The 17,368-nt window shown below is 39.4% G+C and overlaps 1 protein-coding gene across 1 annotated transcript in view; it reads left to right on the top strand.

Moving 5' to 3' along the window:
• The window catches only part of LOC149184058 (uncharacterized), a 274,518-nt gene that overhangs the window by 204,879 nt on the left and 52,271 nt on the right, over nt 1-17,368 (top strand). Inside the window, exons 7-8 of the mRNA XM_089417390.1 lie at nt 367-430; nt 596-710. Of these exons, the coding sequence (XP_089273516.1) occupies nt 367-430; nt 596-710 (179 nt within the window). The remainder of the gene's footprint in view (nt 1-366; nt 431-595; nt 711-17,368) is intronic.

The raw sequence follows: 17,368 nt of genomic DNA, 5'->3' as shown, positions 1-17,368 counted from the left end.
AAATATTACAGTAATTTTATTTAACAGTTCTTTTGCTTTGCCCTTCTATACTATCATGCATGAAATTTTTATCCCTACTCTAAGCTTGATATGGATACTAGATAACTTGTAGTTGTGTATGAGCTTTATGATGGTGTGCATTTCAAACTGATAATTTTCTTTTTGGCTAGAAATACCACTATTAAAAGAATAAGGGTACAATTAAGCATAACCCTCAGTTCAAATTCTTTAAGAAATATAAATGTTTATTTGTAAGTTTCAACACTAAAGCAGGAGGCCGCAGTCCTCAATTGCAGCTAGAGAAATTTTCTTATAATGATCCAAAGAGAAATCTTACAATAAATGAGTCTGTTTTATTAAATTCAGGTTGGGACATCTTGATGAACTTTTGAGATCCACTCAACTTGCAGGCTACTTGTATACTCGAACAGTAATTCTCTCCTCTTATTCTTCGCTTTTATTGGCATTTCTAACTTCTTTTTTGCCCCTGTATATTGTACCATCTGATATCAACTGGAAGGTGCTGAATCTGTTTGATATTTTTTAGTATTCTGGTTGATTTTGTTTTGTGTGCTGTCTATAATATATATTACAGAGATGGATAGCTCTGCCAGGAGAACCTCCAATAGATGATACAGATGTTGACGACTGGGTACAAAGATTTGTTGTTCTTCAAGGATCGTGTGTTTTTTTCTATCTCCGTTCAACAGGTTATAAGCACACCATATAGAGTTTGTTGCTTTATATGCTGCATCCTTTTTATTTTTGTATATTTCTGATACTATGTAACATTTATATAGTTTTAAAAGCGTTTTGGTTAATTTACTTTTTAATATTTAACATAAATTTAATTCTCTAATCTGCTGATAAAATTATTTTGATTAAAAACTTATGTGAGATAGCTTAGCACATTGTTCTTTACATATTTCTGCTATTTATATGCTTGCTGTCCACTTATTTCATGAATAAATTTTCTAAGATTTATTATGGCTGAAATGTGTCCCTAAATGCTTATTCCATATTTAATAAATCAGATTATTTGCATAAATTTAACTTAATCATATCGACAATAAATAGACAAAATTTTAAGGTGTTTATTTTTATTTCAAAGCCATTTTCGTGCACTTTAAATTCTGATTTATGTATCTTTGAGCATTTTATTTTACAATGCAAGTTATGATGGGTTTCATGATGATGAATATTTTTCTGGTCAAGACCATTAGTCAATTTTAGGCTAGAAAACATGTTCTAGTGTTTCTAAATAACAACAAGAATACGTTGTTAAGCATTTAAAACTGTGGTTTGGAAAGCATACACTCAGGGATACCCAAGACATGAGGCTACTCATTGATCGTAAGGCTCTCCTTGTTGGAGGTCTAGGAAACCCTTGTTAGTACTCATTTGTTAAAAATATGCAACTGTGGTCAAGTCCACTTTGGATAGCTCATCTGATGGGGATAATGATTGCATTGAATTCATCTTTTCGAGAGGACCAAAATTGACCTAAAGATCACTCAAATCGGATAAGGGAAAGTGTATTTATGAAGAAAACCCCACATGCACATTTGATAAGGTCGGCCCTAAAGAAAAGTGGACCACCTTGAAAGGCTATAAATACAAGTGCCCTTTGCCTCATTGAGACACAATGATGAGACATTCTTCTATCTTGTTTTTGGCTTGCACAGGTCTGAGGCTCGTCCACAATGCTTTTTCTATTGTTCCTTTTATGTTCCGCTGCATTGATGATGATGATATTGTTCTTTCTACATAGTTGCATATGATGATGAATAATGATGTAAATCTAAATAATGTTATGATGTTATGGGGTGAACTTAATGTGTTAATGAAGAAATGCAATTATCAAAGCAAAGAACAATATAGCCCTATGAAAAATTAACATGGTATCAGAGCTAGGCTGAAGAAAAGTCATGGAGATCACCCCCATGGAGACACCTTTGATGGAAGCAAGAGAAGATGGAGGAGACCTAAAAGAATTCTAGGGTTTGAAGAAAACCTTAGGCAATTTGTGTATTAGGGTTTGATGGATATTATGAGGTTAGGGTTTGAGAAACCCTGGTTTGTGGCAAAGATATGAGATATGAAACCTAGCATGATCAATGTGAAGATGCTCAAGCACTTGTGACAGATTTGATGAAGCCCTAGATGGGATAGTCTCTAGTAGGCCTAGTTGTTGATAAAGTTGATTGAAATAGTGAAGGCATCAAGTGGACTATGGATAGTGATGGCTCTTGAAGGCTGGTTCAAGAGGGAGAGGATCACCTCTCATTAAAGATAAGTATTTCTTGACTTATGATGCTCCTTTATGTCTTTACTTTTGTCTAGACTTATAGATCTGATTATTGTTTTGATCATTACTTATACTTCCTGCATGTATATTTGAGTATTTGGATGTTTCTAACCTCCTTGATGAAATGTAATAAGAGGATCCTTCTTGAGGATCATTTGAGATGCAAGAAAGAAAATTTAGAGTGGAAAAGGTAAAGAGACACCTAATGAAAAGATGATTAAGTGCTAGAAGCTGCCTATGTCAACTGAAAAGATGCACGAGTATTTGAATACTACAAGGTATGCATGGTATATTATTTCAATATTGGATGGCAAGGTAAGCCCTAAGGTATGTTGAGAATATCTCCTTCTCAAATGGTTCATGCATGCATATGAAAGTGATTTGGATTCTTGGTTCTTATGATGAAATGGTGCACTTGATATTGAACACAAGGTTACTTGGGAGCGGGAGCGAAAACGAGGAGCTGAAGTTGAAATGACATTTTCAGAAGCTCCCGGTTTGGGAGCGATTCCAGGAGCGTTTTTCATATAATATATATATGTATATATATATATATATATATTATATTTTGATGCATATATGTCAACAAAAGCATGTAGAATGATGAATTAGATATAAAAAAATAAAAAACATAGATTGAACCATATAACAACAATCATCTAGAAGTTATAATCTTCATCAACCACGTCCACAAGTTAGTAACATTGTAACATACAACATATTGAGTCTCATGATTCATCAATCTTAAAGTTTCAAGCTTTAAAAATTCCATATATAACATTTATCATCATTGATCACCAAAGTTGTACTTGTAAGCTAAGTGTAACCATTACAACAAATAATATCTAACATGAAATGAAATGTTATAAAATGAAACAACTTTCAACTTTCACGAAGCATCATATTCATAATTCATTACTAATGAGTTATAATTGCCAAGTTCAAACTTCAAACTTAAATTGTCATATATTATTTACAAAAATATCATAATAAATATGAAAGAGTCAATAGTTATAAAAAGTAAAACTACTAGAAACTAGAAAATACAGTTAATTCTATTATCTATTGCAAATGGTTGGGCCTCTTGCCGCCACGAGAAATGTCTAATTTTTTAGTCTTGTTGGAAAATCATGATCTTTGTCATTAATATCACCCTCTAAGCCTTAATATCCAGAGGTATCTTTGTCATTACCTCTGGATCTGTATAGGGATCTTTTTCATTAATATCACCCTCTAAGCATTAATATAAGATAGAAAAAGCATAGCATGTCAAGTCAAGATTTTGTTTGAGTGATGTGTACATTTTTAGGAGGGTCATCATGATAGAGGAGTTCGACAACCAATGTTACTAACATCAAGGTACACAGAGGGATTGGTGCTCGTGATTAAATACGAGTTTGTTAAATTATGGTATGTTCTATGCTTAGAGCAGTTTACTTTCAATTATTATCCATAGATTAGCAATCACATGTACATTAAGTGAAGTGTAGATAGAACATTAAACGATCGACAGAAAACAAGCCAAGGCAAGAGACACAAGATGTGGCAGCTAGCCAGGGATAAACCCCAATATGGGGAAACCCTTTGATCAAATCTTCTTTTATCTTCAATAATTTAGTAGAGAGAAATAGTATATAAATCTGATTTACATCAGCAACAACAAACTCTAGATCAGCGCTCAACTAGGGCAAACAATATCTTGCAAACCGACCGTCGGATCGGCTTGATTCCTTCACCAAAAAATGTGGCTTTCTGAGGAGAGTCAATTCCACCTACAACGCAGTTTTGAGAGAGAGAAATATGGTCAACGCTGGTCAAACTTTTGATCTGTAGTTGCAGCCCTAAATCTGCTTCCTTCCTTCCACAAGTGTGAGAGAAGAGTCTCTTTCTGCGCAGTAGGAGAAGAGCCTCTTTTCTGTGCAAGAGAGAGAGAGAGATGTGATGAGATGAGTGTGTCTAAATGAAGAAAAGACCTAAATTTATATACAAATGTTGATGATTGAATCGCTGCACTGTTGGGCTTTTGAGCCTACATGAGTTGTTGGTCGGCTTGATAATTATTCCATAATCAGAATAAATTCATATCTCCATAAATACTTATCGGAATCGAATGATCTTTTGATCATTCCTACACCTCTCGACGAGAGGGATCCAATAAAAATATTATCAGCCATGAATAAGATGACCCATATGGAGTTTGGCCCTAGTTGCCAATTTTAACACTCCCTCTCAACTAGGGAGAACTCCATCTGCAATTCGTCTGTCGGTTGCTAATATTCATCCATCAAATGCATTGCCTTGTACAGCTTCACCCTTGCTCTGCTCTGCTTTGCTCTGCTCTGCTTTGTCTGAATTATGAAGAAGAAGAAATGATCGAGGATGTATCATACCATCCTCCACTGACTCAAAGTCAGTCTCAGAGTGTGCACCATTGGTTCCAGACCAGTCCTCAACCGACCCGAAGTCGGTGTCATAGTGGGTACAACTCCTACCACTGGTCCCAGACCAATATCATTGATCCCAGATCAATGAAGGTCATCCTAACATAAGGAGTATGGTAGATACAACGATGCGTCCATCGGTACTACTATGGTCCCTATCTTCATTTCCCTGCTCATTGATCATATGAGAGGTACTTCCCATGAGTCTCAGACTGTATGGGTAGGATGCCTCGACAGGAGAACTAATCAATCCTGTCCACAGGAGAGCGAATCATCCTATCCCACAAGAGAGCGAATCATCTTGTCCATAGGAGAGCGAATCATCCTGTCCACAGGAGAGCGAATCATCCTGTCCCACACGAGAGCGAATCATCTTGTCCACAATCGCCATGGAGAACACATCATCCAGGCCTCACAGGAGAACTAATCATCCTGCTACACAATCATCATGGAGAACACATCATCCAGACCTCACAGGAGAACTAATTATCTTGTTACATAGTCGCCACGGGGTGTCACAGGGAAAGTTTTGACTCTTTTACCCTGTACACGTACAACACCATGGGATGGTGAGTCACCCTGTGGTCATATGTCACTCCAAGAAGTACCCTACGTCCCCTCGGAGCTCCCGGAGCTCAATACATCATACAGGACCCTCATCAGAGGGTCTTTGAACGACACCAAGTCATTCTTGGAAAGTCAGGAATTTGACCTTCCCTAGGGGCTTTGTCAGAATGTCGGCGACCTGTTCATCTGTACCGATATGTTGGAGCCTTATTGCTCCTCGCTGCACCATATCTCGAATATAGTGGTACCTGATATCGATATGCTTGGAGCAATCATGAAATACGGGATTCTCTAACAGACGAATCCCCCTGTGGTTGCCACATAGGATCACGGTGGTATCCAATGTAAATCCAAATAGGTCAATGAAGAGCTTTCTTAACCAAACTGCCTCACAGGAGGCCATGCTAGCAGCGATATACTCTGCCTCAACGGTGCTCAAAGCCACCGACTTCTGCTTCCTGCTCATCTAGGATATCGAAGTAGATCCCAAGGAGAAACAACACCCGAAAGTGCTCTTACGATCCACCACACTACCTGCCCAATCAGCATCAATGTATCTAAGTAGTCTCACATCTCCAGCAGTGTATCTTAACCCATATGTAATTGTGCCACGAAGATATCTTAACAGATTCTTGGCACCAATCCAATGTATGTGGTGAGGTTCAACCATATGTTGACTTAATGTGTTGACTGCAAAGCATATATCTGGATGGGAGTTCACTACGAACATTAATGCTCCGACGATTTGCCGATACTCTGTGGCTATTCGTAAAACAGGTCTAGCAGCACTACCGCTTAACTTCTTGAAGTCAAGCTCCATTGGGGTAGTTACAGGCTTGCAGTCCACCATACCAAATCTTTCCAATATCTTCACCACATATTTTTCTTGAGATAGGAAAATTTCCCCTGGCTTCTGCCACACTTCAAGTCCTAGGAAATAGTGCATCAGTCCTAGGTCCTTCATTTCAAATTCAGAAGCCAACTCCCTCTTACATTTGTGAATGAGAGGGTCTGCACCTGTTAGAAAGAGGTCATCCACATACAACACCAGTATGAGAGGTTTGTCATCTTCAACCTTAAAGTAAAGGTTAGGATCGGCTTCACTCCTAGTGAATCCCAACTTCATCAAGTAGCTATCGATCCTCTCATACCATGCTCGGGGTGCTTGCTTCAGCCCATAGAGAGTCTTCTTCAACCTGCATACATGAGATTTTCGATCATACATCTCAAATCCTTCGGGTTGCTCCACGTAGACCTCTTCTTTGCTTGAACCATGCAAGAACGCGGTCTTGACATCCATCTGATGTAGGTTCAATCCTTGTGAAGCCGCAAGGGCTATGATCGAGCGGATGGTGGTATATCTAGCAACAGGTGCAAATATCTCGTCATAGTCTATACCTTCCTTCTGGGAGAAGCCATGAGCTACAAAACAAGCCTTATACTTTTCCATACTTCCATCTGTTGCATGCTTTATCTTGTAAAGCCATTTAGAAGTGACAACTGTCTTGTCTTGGGGTATGGGAACTACTTCCCACACATCATTCTTCATAATAGACTCATATTCTTCGGTCATAGCATCTTTCCATACTTGATGCTTGACGACATCTGAGAATGATGAAGGCTCATTTTGTATTATCGTGCTCATGATGGTCAGGTATCCCTGATACCTGTTAGGTTTCTTACTTTCACGGAAGGTTCCTCGGGGTGTAGTGTGTCCTTCAGCATCATCGAGTAGCCCTCTAAGCCAAGAGGGCCTCTTCCTAGAAGAGGAAGGCTCAGGTGGATCAATAGGATCCATGGGTTCATCCACATCGGGCATTGTTACATCATCTTTTTCTTTTGGTACCCTGTTGTCAGCTTCTTGAGAGCTCCTCAAAGTAGGAAGATTGTCCACCTTGCTGAGATGCTGAGAGCCATATCTTCGTCAAAGGTGACATCATGACTAATCACAACTTCCCTTTGACCGGCTACATAGATTCTATAGCCCTTAGTATTTTCACCATAGCCCACGAAGATTCCTTTCTTTCCAGATGCACCCAATTTATTCCTTTTCTCTTTTGGCACACGAAAATATACAGGGCTTCCAAAAATTCTAAAATGAGATACTTTAGGTTTCTTATTGGTGAACATTTCTTCAGGAGTCTTGGAACCCAATGCTTGATGAGGGCATCACTTTTGTACATATACGACGGTGTTTGCAGCTTTGGCCCATAGAAACTTCGGAAGTCTTTGATCATGGAGCATGGCATGGACAACTTCCATAATCGTACGGTTCTTCCTTTCCGCCACACCATTTTGTTCAGGAGTATATGGTGTAGTAGTCTCCCTCTTAATGCCAGCCTCTTTACAAAAGTCATGAAACTCGTTAGATTCATATTCAGTCCCATTATCAGTCCTTAAGATCTTGATCTTCTTTTCGGTTTGATTCTCGATCAAGGCTTTGAAGTGTTGAAACCAAGAGAACACTTCATCCTTCTTTTTCAAGAAGTATATCCAAGTCTTTCGAGAATAGTCATCTGTAAAAGTAAGGTAATATGAATATCCTCCCAAGGAGTTCACAGGCATCATACTAGATATGTCTGAGTGAACCAACTGTAATATATCGGAGGTCTTGCTTTGGCTTGAGGGGAATGGTCCCCTTTTGAGCTTTCCTTCGGCACATCCCGGACATACACCTTCTTTCTCTACTCGGAATTCGGGCATCCCTGTCACCATTTGTCCTACATCGAGTAGAGCTTTATAATGAAGGTGTTCAAACCTCCGATGCCAAAGTTCGAATTGAAGAGATGTGTCACAAGACATGACACCTAGCGGACTTCCACCGACCTGATATAATGAATCAACTTGAAACCCAAGAGTGAAGGCATTTTTAACATTGTTTTTCCATACATGTACCTTGCCATCACTGAAGGACACCTTGTAGCCTTTGTCTTCCATTTCCGAGATGGACACTAGGTTCATTTTGAGGTCAGGTACATATAATACATCCTGTAAGTGGATCGTATTACCTTGATTCAATTTAAGAGAGACATTGTCTACACCTTTCATGGGATATTTCATATTATCTCCAAGGACAATTTCCAGGTTAGTTTCTTTCTCTATCAGATTATGGAGAACTTATTTGTAACCAGTGAAGTGCCTCGAGGCACAACTATCAATAAGCCAAATTCCCAGCGAGTCTGAAGGAGTAGAGGTAGATAGAGCAGTTGGTAGATAATATTAATCTTGCTTATTGTCAACAGTGTTAGATTCATACCTGGAATTTCTAGCCTTCTTGAATGATTGTCCTCTTCCTTGATTTCCAGCACTCATTTTACCTCTGCTATTAGATTTGCCATTCCTTTCATTGCCATGAGAGGGATTTTGATCATCGTCCCGGTGTGAGTCCCTTCTATTAGGGCACTCCCTTGCATAGTGACCTGCTTTATTGCAAATGTAACATTGTCCTTTTCTTCCACCCTTAGGTCCAACCTTTCTTTTAGATTTAGTCCCGGAATTATTTCTTTTTTTAGCATGAGAAGAAAAGGCAGCAGGAAGACCTTTATGCATGGGCATTTCTTGCTCTTCTATTAAAATTGGCAATTAGGGCAAAACTTCATGTGGGTCATCTTAGTCATGGCTGATAATATTTTTACTAGATTCCTTTCGTCGAGAGGTGTAGGATTGATATAAAGATCATTCGATTCCGTTAAGTATTCATGGAGATATGAATTTATTTTGATTATGGAATTATTATCAAGCCGACCTATAACTCATGTAGGCTCAAAAGCCCAACAGTCGCATCTATTCAAACACCAACGTTGTGTATAAATACATGAGGACTTTTCCTCATTTGGACTCACTCATCTCATCACATCTCTCTCTCTCTACTGCACAGAAAAGAGTCTCTTCTCTACTGCGCAGAAAAGGGTCTCTCCCTCACACATGTGAAGCCAGAAGCTACTGAAACTGAAGATGCAACTGCAGAAGTAAAGATTGACTTGCGTGGACTAGAAAATCTCCTCATCTAAACTACGTTGTAGGTTCATCTGAACCTCCTCTAAAATCCGCAACTTTTGGTGGTGGAATCAAGTCAATCCGATGGACGGTTTGCAAGATATCGACTGCCCTAGTTTGAAGCCGGAAGCTGCTGACACTGAAACTGCAACTGTAGAAGTAAAGTTTGACCCGCGTGGACTGGAAGATCTCCTCATCTGAACTGCGTTGTAGGTTCATCTGAACCTCCTCTGGAAGCCGCAACTTTTGGTGGTGGAATCAAGTCAATCCGACGGACGGTTTGCAAGATATCAACTGCCCTAGTTTGAAGCCGGACGCTGTCGAAACTAAAACTGCAACTGCAGAAGTAAAGTTTGACCTGCGTGGACTAGAAAATCTCCTCATCTGAATTGCGTTGTAGGTTCATCTGAACCTCCTCTGGAGGCCGCAACTTTTGGTGGTGGAATCAAGCCGATCCGATGGTCGGTTTGTGAGATATCGTCTGCTCTAGTTTGATGATGAAGCCGCTAGTGCTGATGCTGCTGATCTAGGGTTTGCTACTGTTGATATGAATCAGATTTATTGTACTATTTCTCTCTGCTAAATTATTGAAGATAAAATAAGATTTGATCAAAGGGTTTCCCCACACATTGTGGGGTTTGTCCCTGGCTAGCTGCCACATCTTGTGTCTCTTGTCTTGGCTTGTTTTCTGTCGATCGTTTAGTGTTCTATCTGCACTTTACTATATGTACATGTGATTGCTAATCTGTGGAATATAATAAGGAAAAGAAGTAAACTGTTATAAGCATCGAACATACCATAACTTAACATCTTCTATCCTTGTTTCTTCTTGAATGCATCTTGCCATTAATTCCTCGAAACTAAGAATTACATTATTGTTGAGAAGAGTAGTCCTGACCACGTACCATTCGGATGGTAATCTTCCAAGAGTCGTGAGTTCCATTTCCCTATCAGTAATATTCTCCCCAATAGATAGGAGATCGTTTCTGATCTCGGTGATTCTTAAGAAGTATGCTTGCATACTCTCATCTTTGCCCTTCTTAATTTCCTTCAGCTTATTTCTAAGAAACAAAACTTGATTTGCATCATTAACTTTAAATAAACTCATCGGTCTATCATAGATTTCCTTGGAGGTGTTCAACTCAGAAACATAGGCCAACAAGCGCTTGTCAATAGAGTCCCGGATGATCTTCTTTGTTTTGACTTCACCGGTTTTCCATTTGTTCCTGGTAGCAGTGGGTGCATTTGATGGAGGCTCAACAATATTGCCTCTCACATGGTCCAACACTCCTTGATCTTCTAAGGTTAGATCAAGAGACATCTTCCATCCGTGATAGTCAGACTTCTCACGGAGCTTGTCTTCGGCAGGGAAGAGTGTTGAGGATCCCATAGTTCTTTTAGGATAGCCTTGCCAATGATTGCTCTTGCTCTTTCTTGGACTTTGTCTTCACCTTAGCTTTGATACCATGTTAAATTATGGTATGTTCTATGCTTAGATTAGTTTACTTCTTTTTATTATTATTATCCACAGATTAGCAATCACATGTACATTAAGTAAAGTGCAGATAGAACATTAAATGATCGACAAAAAACAATCCAAGACAAGAGACACAAGATGTGGCGGCTAGCCAGGGACAAACCCCAATATGGGGAAACCCTTTGATCAAATCTTCTTTTATCTTCAATAATTCAGCAAAGAGAAATAGTACATAAATCTGATTTACATCAGCAACAACAAACCCTAGATCAGCCCTCAACTAGGGCAGACAATATCTTGCAAACCGACCATCGGATTGGCTTGATTCCTTGACCAAAAAATGCGGCCTTCTGAGGAGAGTCAGTTCCACCTACAATGCAATTTTGAGAGAGAGAGAGATAAGCAATGCTGTTCAAACTTCCGATTTGCAGTTGTAGTCCTAAATCTGCGTCCTTCCTTCCACATGTGTGAGAGGAGTCTTTTTCTGTGCAGTAGGAGAAGAGCCTCTTTTCTGCGCAGGAGAGAGATGTGCTGAGATGAGTGTGTCCAAATTAAGAAAAGACCTCTTGTATTTATATACAAATGTTCATGATTTAATAGATGTGACTGTTGGGCTTCTGAGCCAACATGAGTTGCTGGTCGGCTTGATAATTATTCCATAATCAAAATAAATTCATATCTCCATAAATACTTATCAGAATCGGATGATCGTTAGATCAATCCTACACCTCTTGACAAGAGGGATCTAATAAAAATATCATCAGCCATGAATAAGATGACCCATATGAAGTTTGGCCCTAGTTTCCAATTTTAACAGAGTTCCATACCAATGTTGCACGAAGCAGGGACATTTTTTGGAAGTGAGGACGAAACGGGGACATTTTTTGGAAGCGGGGACGCGGAAGTGTCATTTTCCAAAAATCTAGGAAGTGAAGCATCTACTATATATATATATATATATTTTTTTTTTGTGTTTATACTCAAAACGAACATCCCAAATACCAAATTAGTTGTAGAAGACATGAAAACATGCATTTTTTTGTATAAATCAAGATAGATATAGCATTCATTGTACATTAATGATTAATTATTCGAGCATCAACCATTTAGATGCATCAATGTTACTTGGGAGCGGGAGTGGGGAGCGGGAGCGACCATTTTCAGAAGCTCCCGGTTTGGGAGCGAATCGGGGAGCGATTTTTTAAAAATATATATATTTATTATATTTTTTAATTTTTGATACATATATGTCAACAAAAACATGTAGAATGATGAAATAGACATAAAAAACATAAAAAAACATAAATTGATCATTGAACCATATATCACATCAATCATCTAGAAATTATAATCGTCATCAACCATGTCCACAAGTTAGTAAAATACATATTACAACTGCAACATATTGAGTCTTATAAATCATGATTCATCAAATTCAATATTAAAGTTTCAACTTCAAGCTTTCAGAATTGAAAATTCAATAACATTTATCATCATTGATCACCAAAGTAACAAGTTGTACTTGTAAGCCAAGTTTAACCATTACAAGAAGTAATATCGAAGATATTTCTAAGTCCTAACTTCTAACTGTTAACATGATATGAAATGTTAAAAATTTATCAAATGAAACATGAATAATGAGATGAAATGAAACAACTTTAGTCTTTCACAAAGCATCATATTCATAATTCACAATCATTACTAATGAGTTATAATTGCCAAGGCCCAACTTCAAACTTCAAATTTTCATTGTCACAGTGATATAATGTTTACAAAAAATATCATAATGTCATAATGATATGAAAGAGTCAAGAGTCAAGAGTCAAGGACTCAAAACTCAACAGTTATGAAAACTAAAGTCTAATAGAAACTAAAAAAGACAAGTAAACTGTAAATCTACAAGTGGCCCTTGCCACGAGAGTCTCCAGGAGTATAAGTAGGTCGTGGTGGTCTTCTAGGAGTCTCCCGCACAGACCGACGACTAGAACTAGAGCCTCCACGCGAGGGTGTCGATGGAGGTGGCGACAACAATGGAACAAGACTCGGGCCCCGAGAACTGCTACTGGATGGTGGAGGTGGAGGTGGCATGGCTGCTGCAGCTGCTTCATTTTCATCCCGTACAAGCTCCTCTTCTAGTTCTTCCATATGTACAATGCCATCCTCCAAATTGTTGTCCTCAGGGTGATTGTCCCAAATTTTATATGTGGGATCTTCATTAGCCCGATCACAGTAATGGCTCAACAACCTCAAATTGTAGTGCACATAAACCAAAGCTTTCTGCTCGGTTTTCGTTGAGCCTGTTTCTTTTCACATTATGTATATAACTGTAGGTGCTCCAACACCTCTCTGTAGAAGAAGAATTTACAACCTGTGAAAGAACTTTTTTTGCCAATTTTGGCAAAAGTCCGTGGCCACGATATGTTTCCCACCATGTGAGGGAATCAAATCTATATTTGTCGTCCATTGCATGGAAGTTACCATACAAACCACTGCCACTGAAGTATCTGCCTATTTCAAGGCGCACAGCTGCACATTCCTCCCTGTCAGGCACCAACTTTTCTAATGCTTCCAGATATCCTCGAGTTACCTCTTGATCTAAATGGGGTTTGGTCCTAACACCACCCCCTGCTGCAGGTTTGCCCAACCAAGATTCTGAGTAGTATTTTGGCGTAAGGATATACGCCAAGCAATGTAGTGGAAGGTTAAGCCTATTCCACCGTTCACACACACAATCATGAATCAGTTTGTACAAGTTGGGATCTTTATTATGAACAATGTCTTTTATTTCCCCCAACATGGTATCCATTTGCTCATACACCTCGCCAATCACTGGTTTGTCTGTATCTGCAAACCGAATCGTGTTATAAATTGGCTTGGTGAAATCCAATACCTGTCTCACAGTTGTCCAAAACTGCCCATCAAGAGCGGCCTCCTCCACCGTTTCAAAACCTGCCATGTCAGCTACATTTGTAGCCCTTTCCTTTAACACCTGCCAATGTGGACTTGATACCATGCTAGCTAATGCCTCTCTTACCTTCAAAAGGCGCCTGAAGGTGAGGTAATAGCTACCAAATCTAGTCCTCGCAATCTTCAGCAACTCCAATCTCGAGTGACTGCGGAAAAGGCCATGGGTATTGCTATGATTTGTAATAAATTTTATCATTTTTTTTCCTTTCTTGTACAAATCACCAATCCATTGGTATTGTTCATTCTTGTTTTTGACAATATCATGCAACAGAAGGTTCAATGTGTGAACCAAACATCCAGACCAAAATATGTTCGGGTATTTATCCTCAATAATTGCTCCCGCCGCCTTACAATTAGGAGCATTATCAGTGATGACTTGGATGACATTGTATGGGCCAATACGCTCAATTGTTTCAAGCAATGCTTCTGCAATGTTGATAGCGGTCTTGAACTTGTCTGAGTAATCATGTGCAGCTAGAAAGATGGGACCACTTCGGGACACAGCAAGAACACTTATCAATGGCTTGCCTTTTACATTTGTCCATCCATCAGATACAATGGACACCCCATTGTCAGTCCAAGAACTTGTCATTTTATTCAAAGAATGTGATATTTTTGCTTTTTCATGATCAAGGCCAACAGTTCTTGCCTTGTCATACCCAGGGCTCTTGTATCCTTTAGGGGCATCATTTATGGCAGAAAACATTTCGTGCCAATAAGGTGAGCGTAGAACATTGAATGGTATCCCACATGCATAGAGGAACCTGTAAACTTTTGAATCCACATCATTCCTACACCCCTCATCAAGGAAATCTGATATGGTTCTACGCCTTAAAGATGATGACCCTGTGCCTCCATCTCCATATCCACTGCCTTGGGAGGATGCTGAAGGAGTTCTTTGTGATGGTGAGATTGGTTCAAAGAAACCCCTTGATCTTTTTGTTCTGTATTGGGCATCCTCCTCTTCCTTTATGTATTTGGCTCTATCTGCTGTTGACACCTTGTCACAAGTTTTGATTCCTATTTGTTTCTCTCCATCCCATGGCCTTTTCCCGTAGAGGTGTCTTCTAGCACGGGTGTATGAGCCTGTGTAATCAGTGTTGCAATGGGGGCAATGAAATTTAGTGGTTCCACCCCCTCTCCCTGTTTCAGCCCTGTGAACATATTTCCACAATGGAGTTTGGTCTTGTTTAGTTTTTTGACCCTCATGTTCACCCTCCTCCACCTCCTCCTCACTGGGGTTTTCACCCATTTGACTTCCTCCGGCTTCTTCATCCACCTCTTCAGTTTGAGGCCCCCTCCGTTTCCTACTCTCCACCACCATAATAACCATAAAAGGGACCAGGAAGAGGAAAATGCCAATAAATATCCCCAGGTCCATGGTGTTTGATGTTTGTAGGGTTTGAGTCTTGAATCTGCAAATTAATTTAGTTTATTGGGATTAATTCATTTAATTTATTAATTTAATTTAAATTAATGATCTTTAAACTCAAACAGGTAAATTAAACTAACCAAATTAACTACCTAACCAGCTAAACTAACTAAATGATTAAGTTACTTACCTCTGCAGGCTTGCTCCTCGCTCCTTGGCACTTGCTCCTCGCTCCTCAGCTCTGGCTCCTTGCTCCTCAGCTCTTGCTCCTTGCTCCTTTGCTCTTGCTCAGTTCTCAATCTCTTGGTCAATGTAGTTGAAATGATTTTTTTTTGGCCCATTGGGCTTATAAACTAAAAAACAATTTCTAAAATTTTTGTAAATTTTGGGTCCGGAGGATTTTTTTTCTGCCGACCGCTCCCGGCCCGTTTAAAATCGCTCCCGGAGCGTTTTTTAATGCCCGGGAGCGATCAGGGAGCGATCGCTCCCCGATCGCTCCCGGGCATTAAAAAACGCTCCGGGAGCGCGGGAGCGATCGCTCCCTGAATTGCTCCCTCACAGACCAGGGAGCGCAAATTCTTTTACGGGAGCGCGCTCCCGACCCGCTCCCGCCCGGAGCGCGCTTCGGGAGCGGGTTCGAAGGGGGGGGGGGCGCTCCCCCGCAACACTGAGATGCATCAACCATCTAGAATCTAGATTCTTCTCCTCTTGTCTAGCCTTTGCCTCTACCTCGGTTGTCTAGGGATATTAGTCAACATTGCCCAATTTTGAACAAACTTTTTAATTCAAGACTTAAAATATGGTAGAAAAAGCCTAACATGCTTGATCGATGATTTTGACTTGATTGAAAGGTAATTTTTTGCTAAGGGCGTGATAAAAGAGTTCAACAATTAACACCACCAACACTAGGGTACATATAAGGCTTGGTGCTCTTGATTAAATGCTAATAGCATACCTTCATACTTGATATAATCTAATGAAATGCCACAATCCCATTGATCCTGAATTCCAGAAAACTGTTAAGTCTGCTAAATTTTGAATAAGATATGAAATTCTATTTTCTCCACATGAAGTCCAATGAGGCTGGAACCACTCTCAAACATTCTGAGTCATTTCATGGTAATGTTAAAAATTTAAGTAAAATGATGAAAATGAAAAATAAAGGAGAATGTCACTTTTACTTTAAGAATTTAACATTACCATGAGGGATCATCTGCTATATTTATATTTTTTTTGCCTTCATTCCTCACCCTAACCCACGGTGGACCCACCTCCAATATGCAAACTCACCTAAAATTAAAAAAAAAAAAAAAATCGATTTTCTAAATAGCGCGACGCTTTTTCCGGAACCGTGTATAGAACAGTACGATTCACCCTCCAAAGCGCCGCGCTTCGGAGATTTGGAAGCGCACTTCGGAGGGACGCTTCCAGAATTTCCAAGAAGCGTCCAAAATAGGCGGAACTGCACTTCCGAATTTTGGAGTCGCGCTTCTGGGGACGCTTCCTATACGAATCCGTACAGGATGCGCTTTGGGCATTAGATCCCGAGGGGGGGGGACATTTCCTACAACATTGTTCCATACCTAATACATGACAAAATCCAATGGAGACATTGCAATCACCCCAATCCTAAAATCTTGAAAAACTGATAAGTCTGTTGGATTTTGGATGAAATAAAAAATTCTACTTCTCCCAAGGTTACTTGGGAGTGGGAGCAGGAGCAGGAGTGACAATTTCAGAAGCTCCCGGTTTGGGAGCGATTCCGGGAGCGTTTTTGATATAATATGTATATATTTATATTTTTTATATTTCGATGCATATATGTCAACAAAAGCATGTAGAATGATGAATTAGATATAAAAAACATAAAAATACATAGATTGGACCATATAACAACAATCATATAGAAGTTATAATCTTCATCAACCACGTCCATGTTGAATTTTCTAAGTCTATCCGTTAGAAAATTAATCTGTATTTTGCTGGATTATTTCTTCTACTTGTTTAAATTCGAACAAGTTATTTAATAAATTTAAATACCGAAATAAACACAATACAATCACAACATCTATAGATCATCAATTGAAAGAAAACAAGCACACAAGTGACACTGTTGTTTTTGGACAAATGTCCCCAGAAAAACCCAATGCGGGAAAACGGTGCAGCTATTCAGAGGGTTATATTATTATGCAGTCTATCTGACTACAACTGGGTGCCTAACCGGCTCACCCGACAGAGAA

The sequence above is a fragment of the Pinus tabuliformis genome, chromosome 3_2 (assembly GCF_031772625.1).
Source record: "Pinus tabuliformis cultivar Carrire ecotype Pingquan chromosome 3_2, CPIR1, whole genome shotgun sequence".
NCBI classification, from domain to species: Eukaryota; Viridiplantae; Streptophyta; class Pinopsida; order Pinales; family Pinaceae; genus Pinus; species Pinus tabuliformis.
The sequence above is the reverse complement of the archived record's forward strand: the minus strand, read 5'-3'. Positions and strand labels throughout refer to the sequence as shown.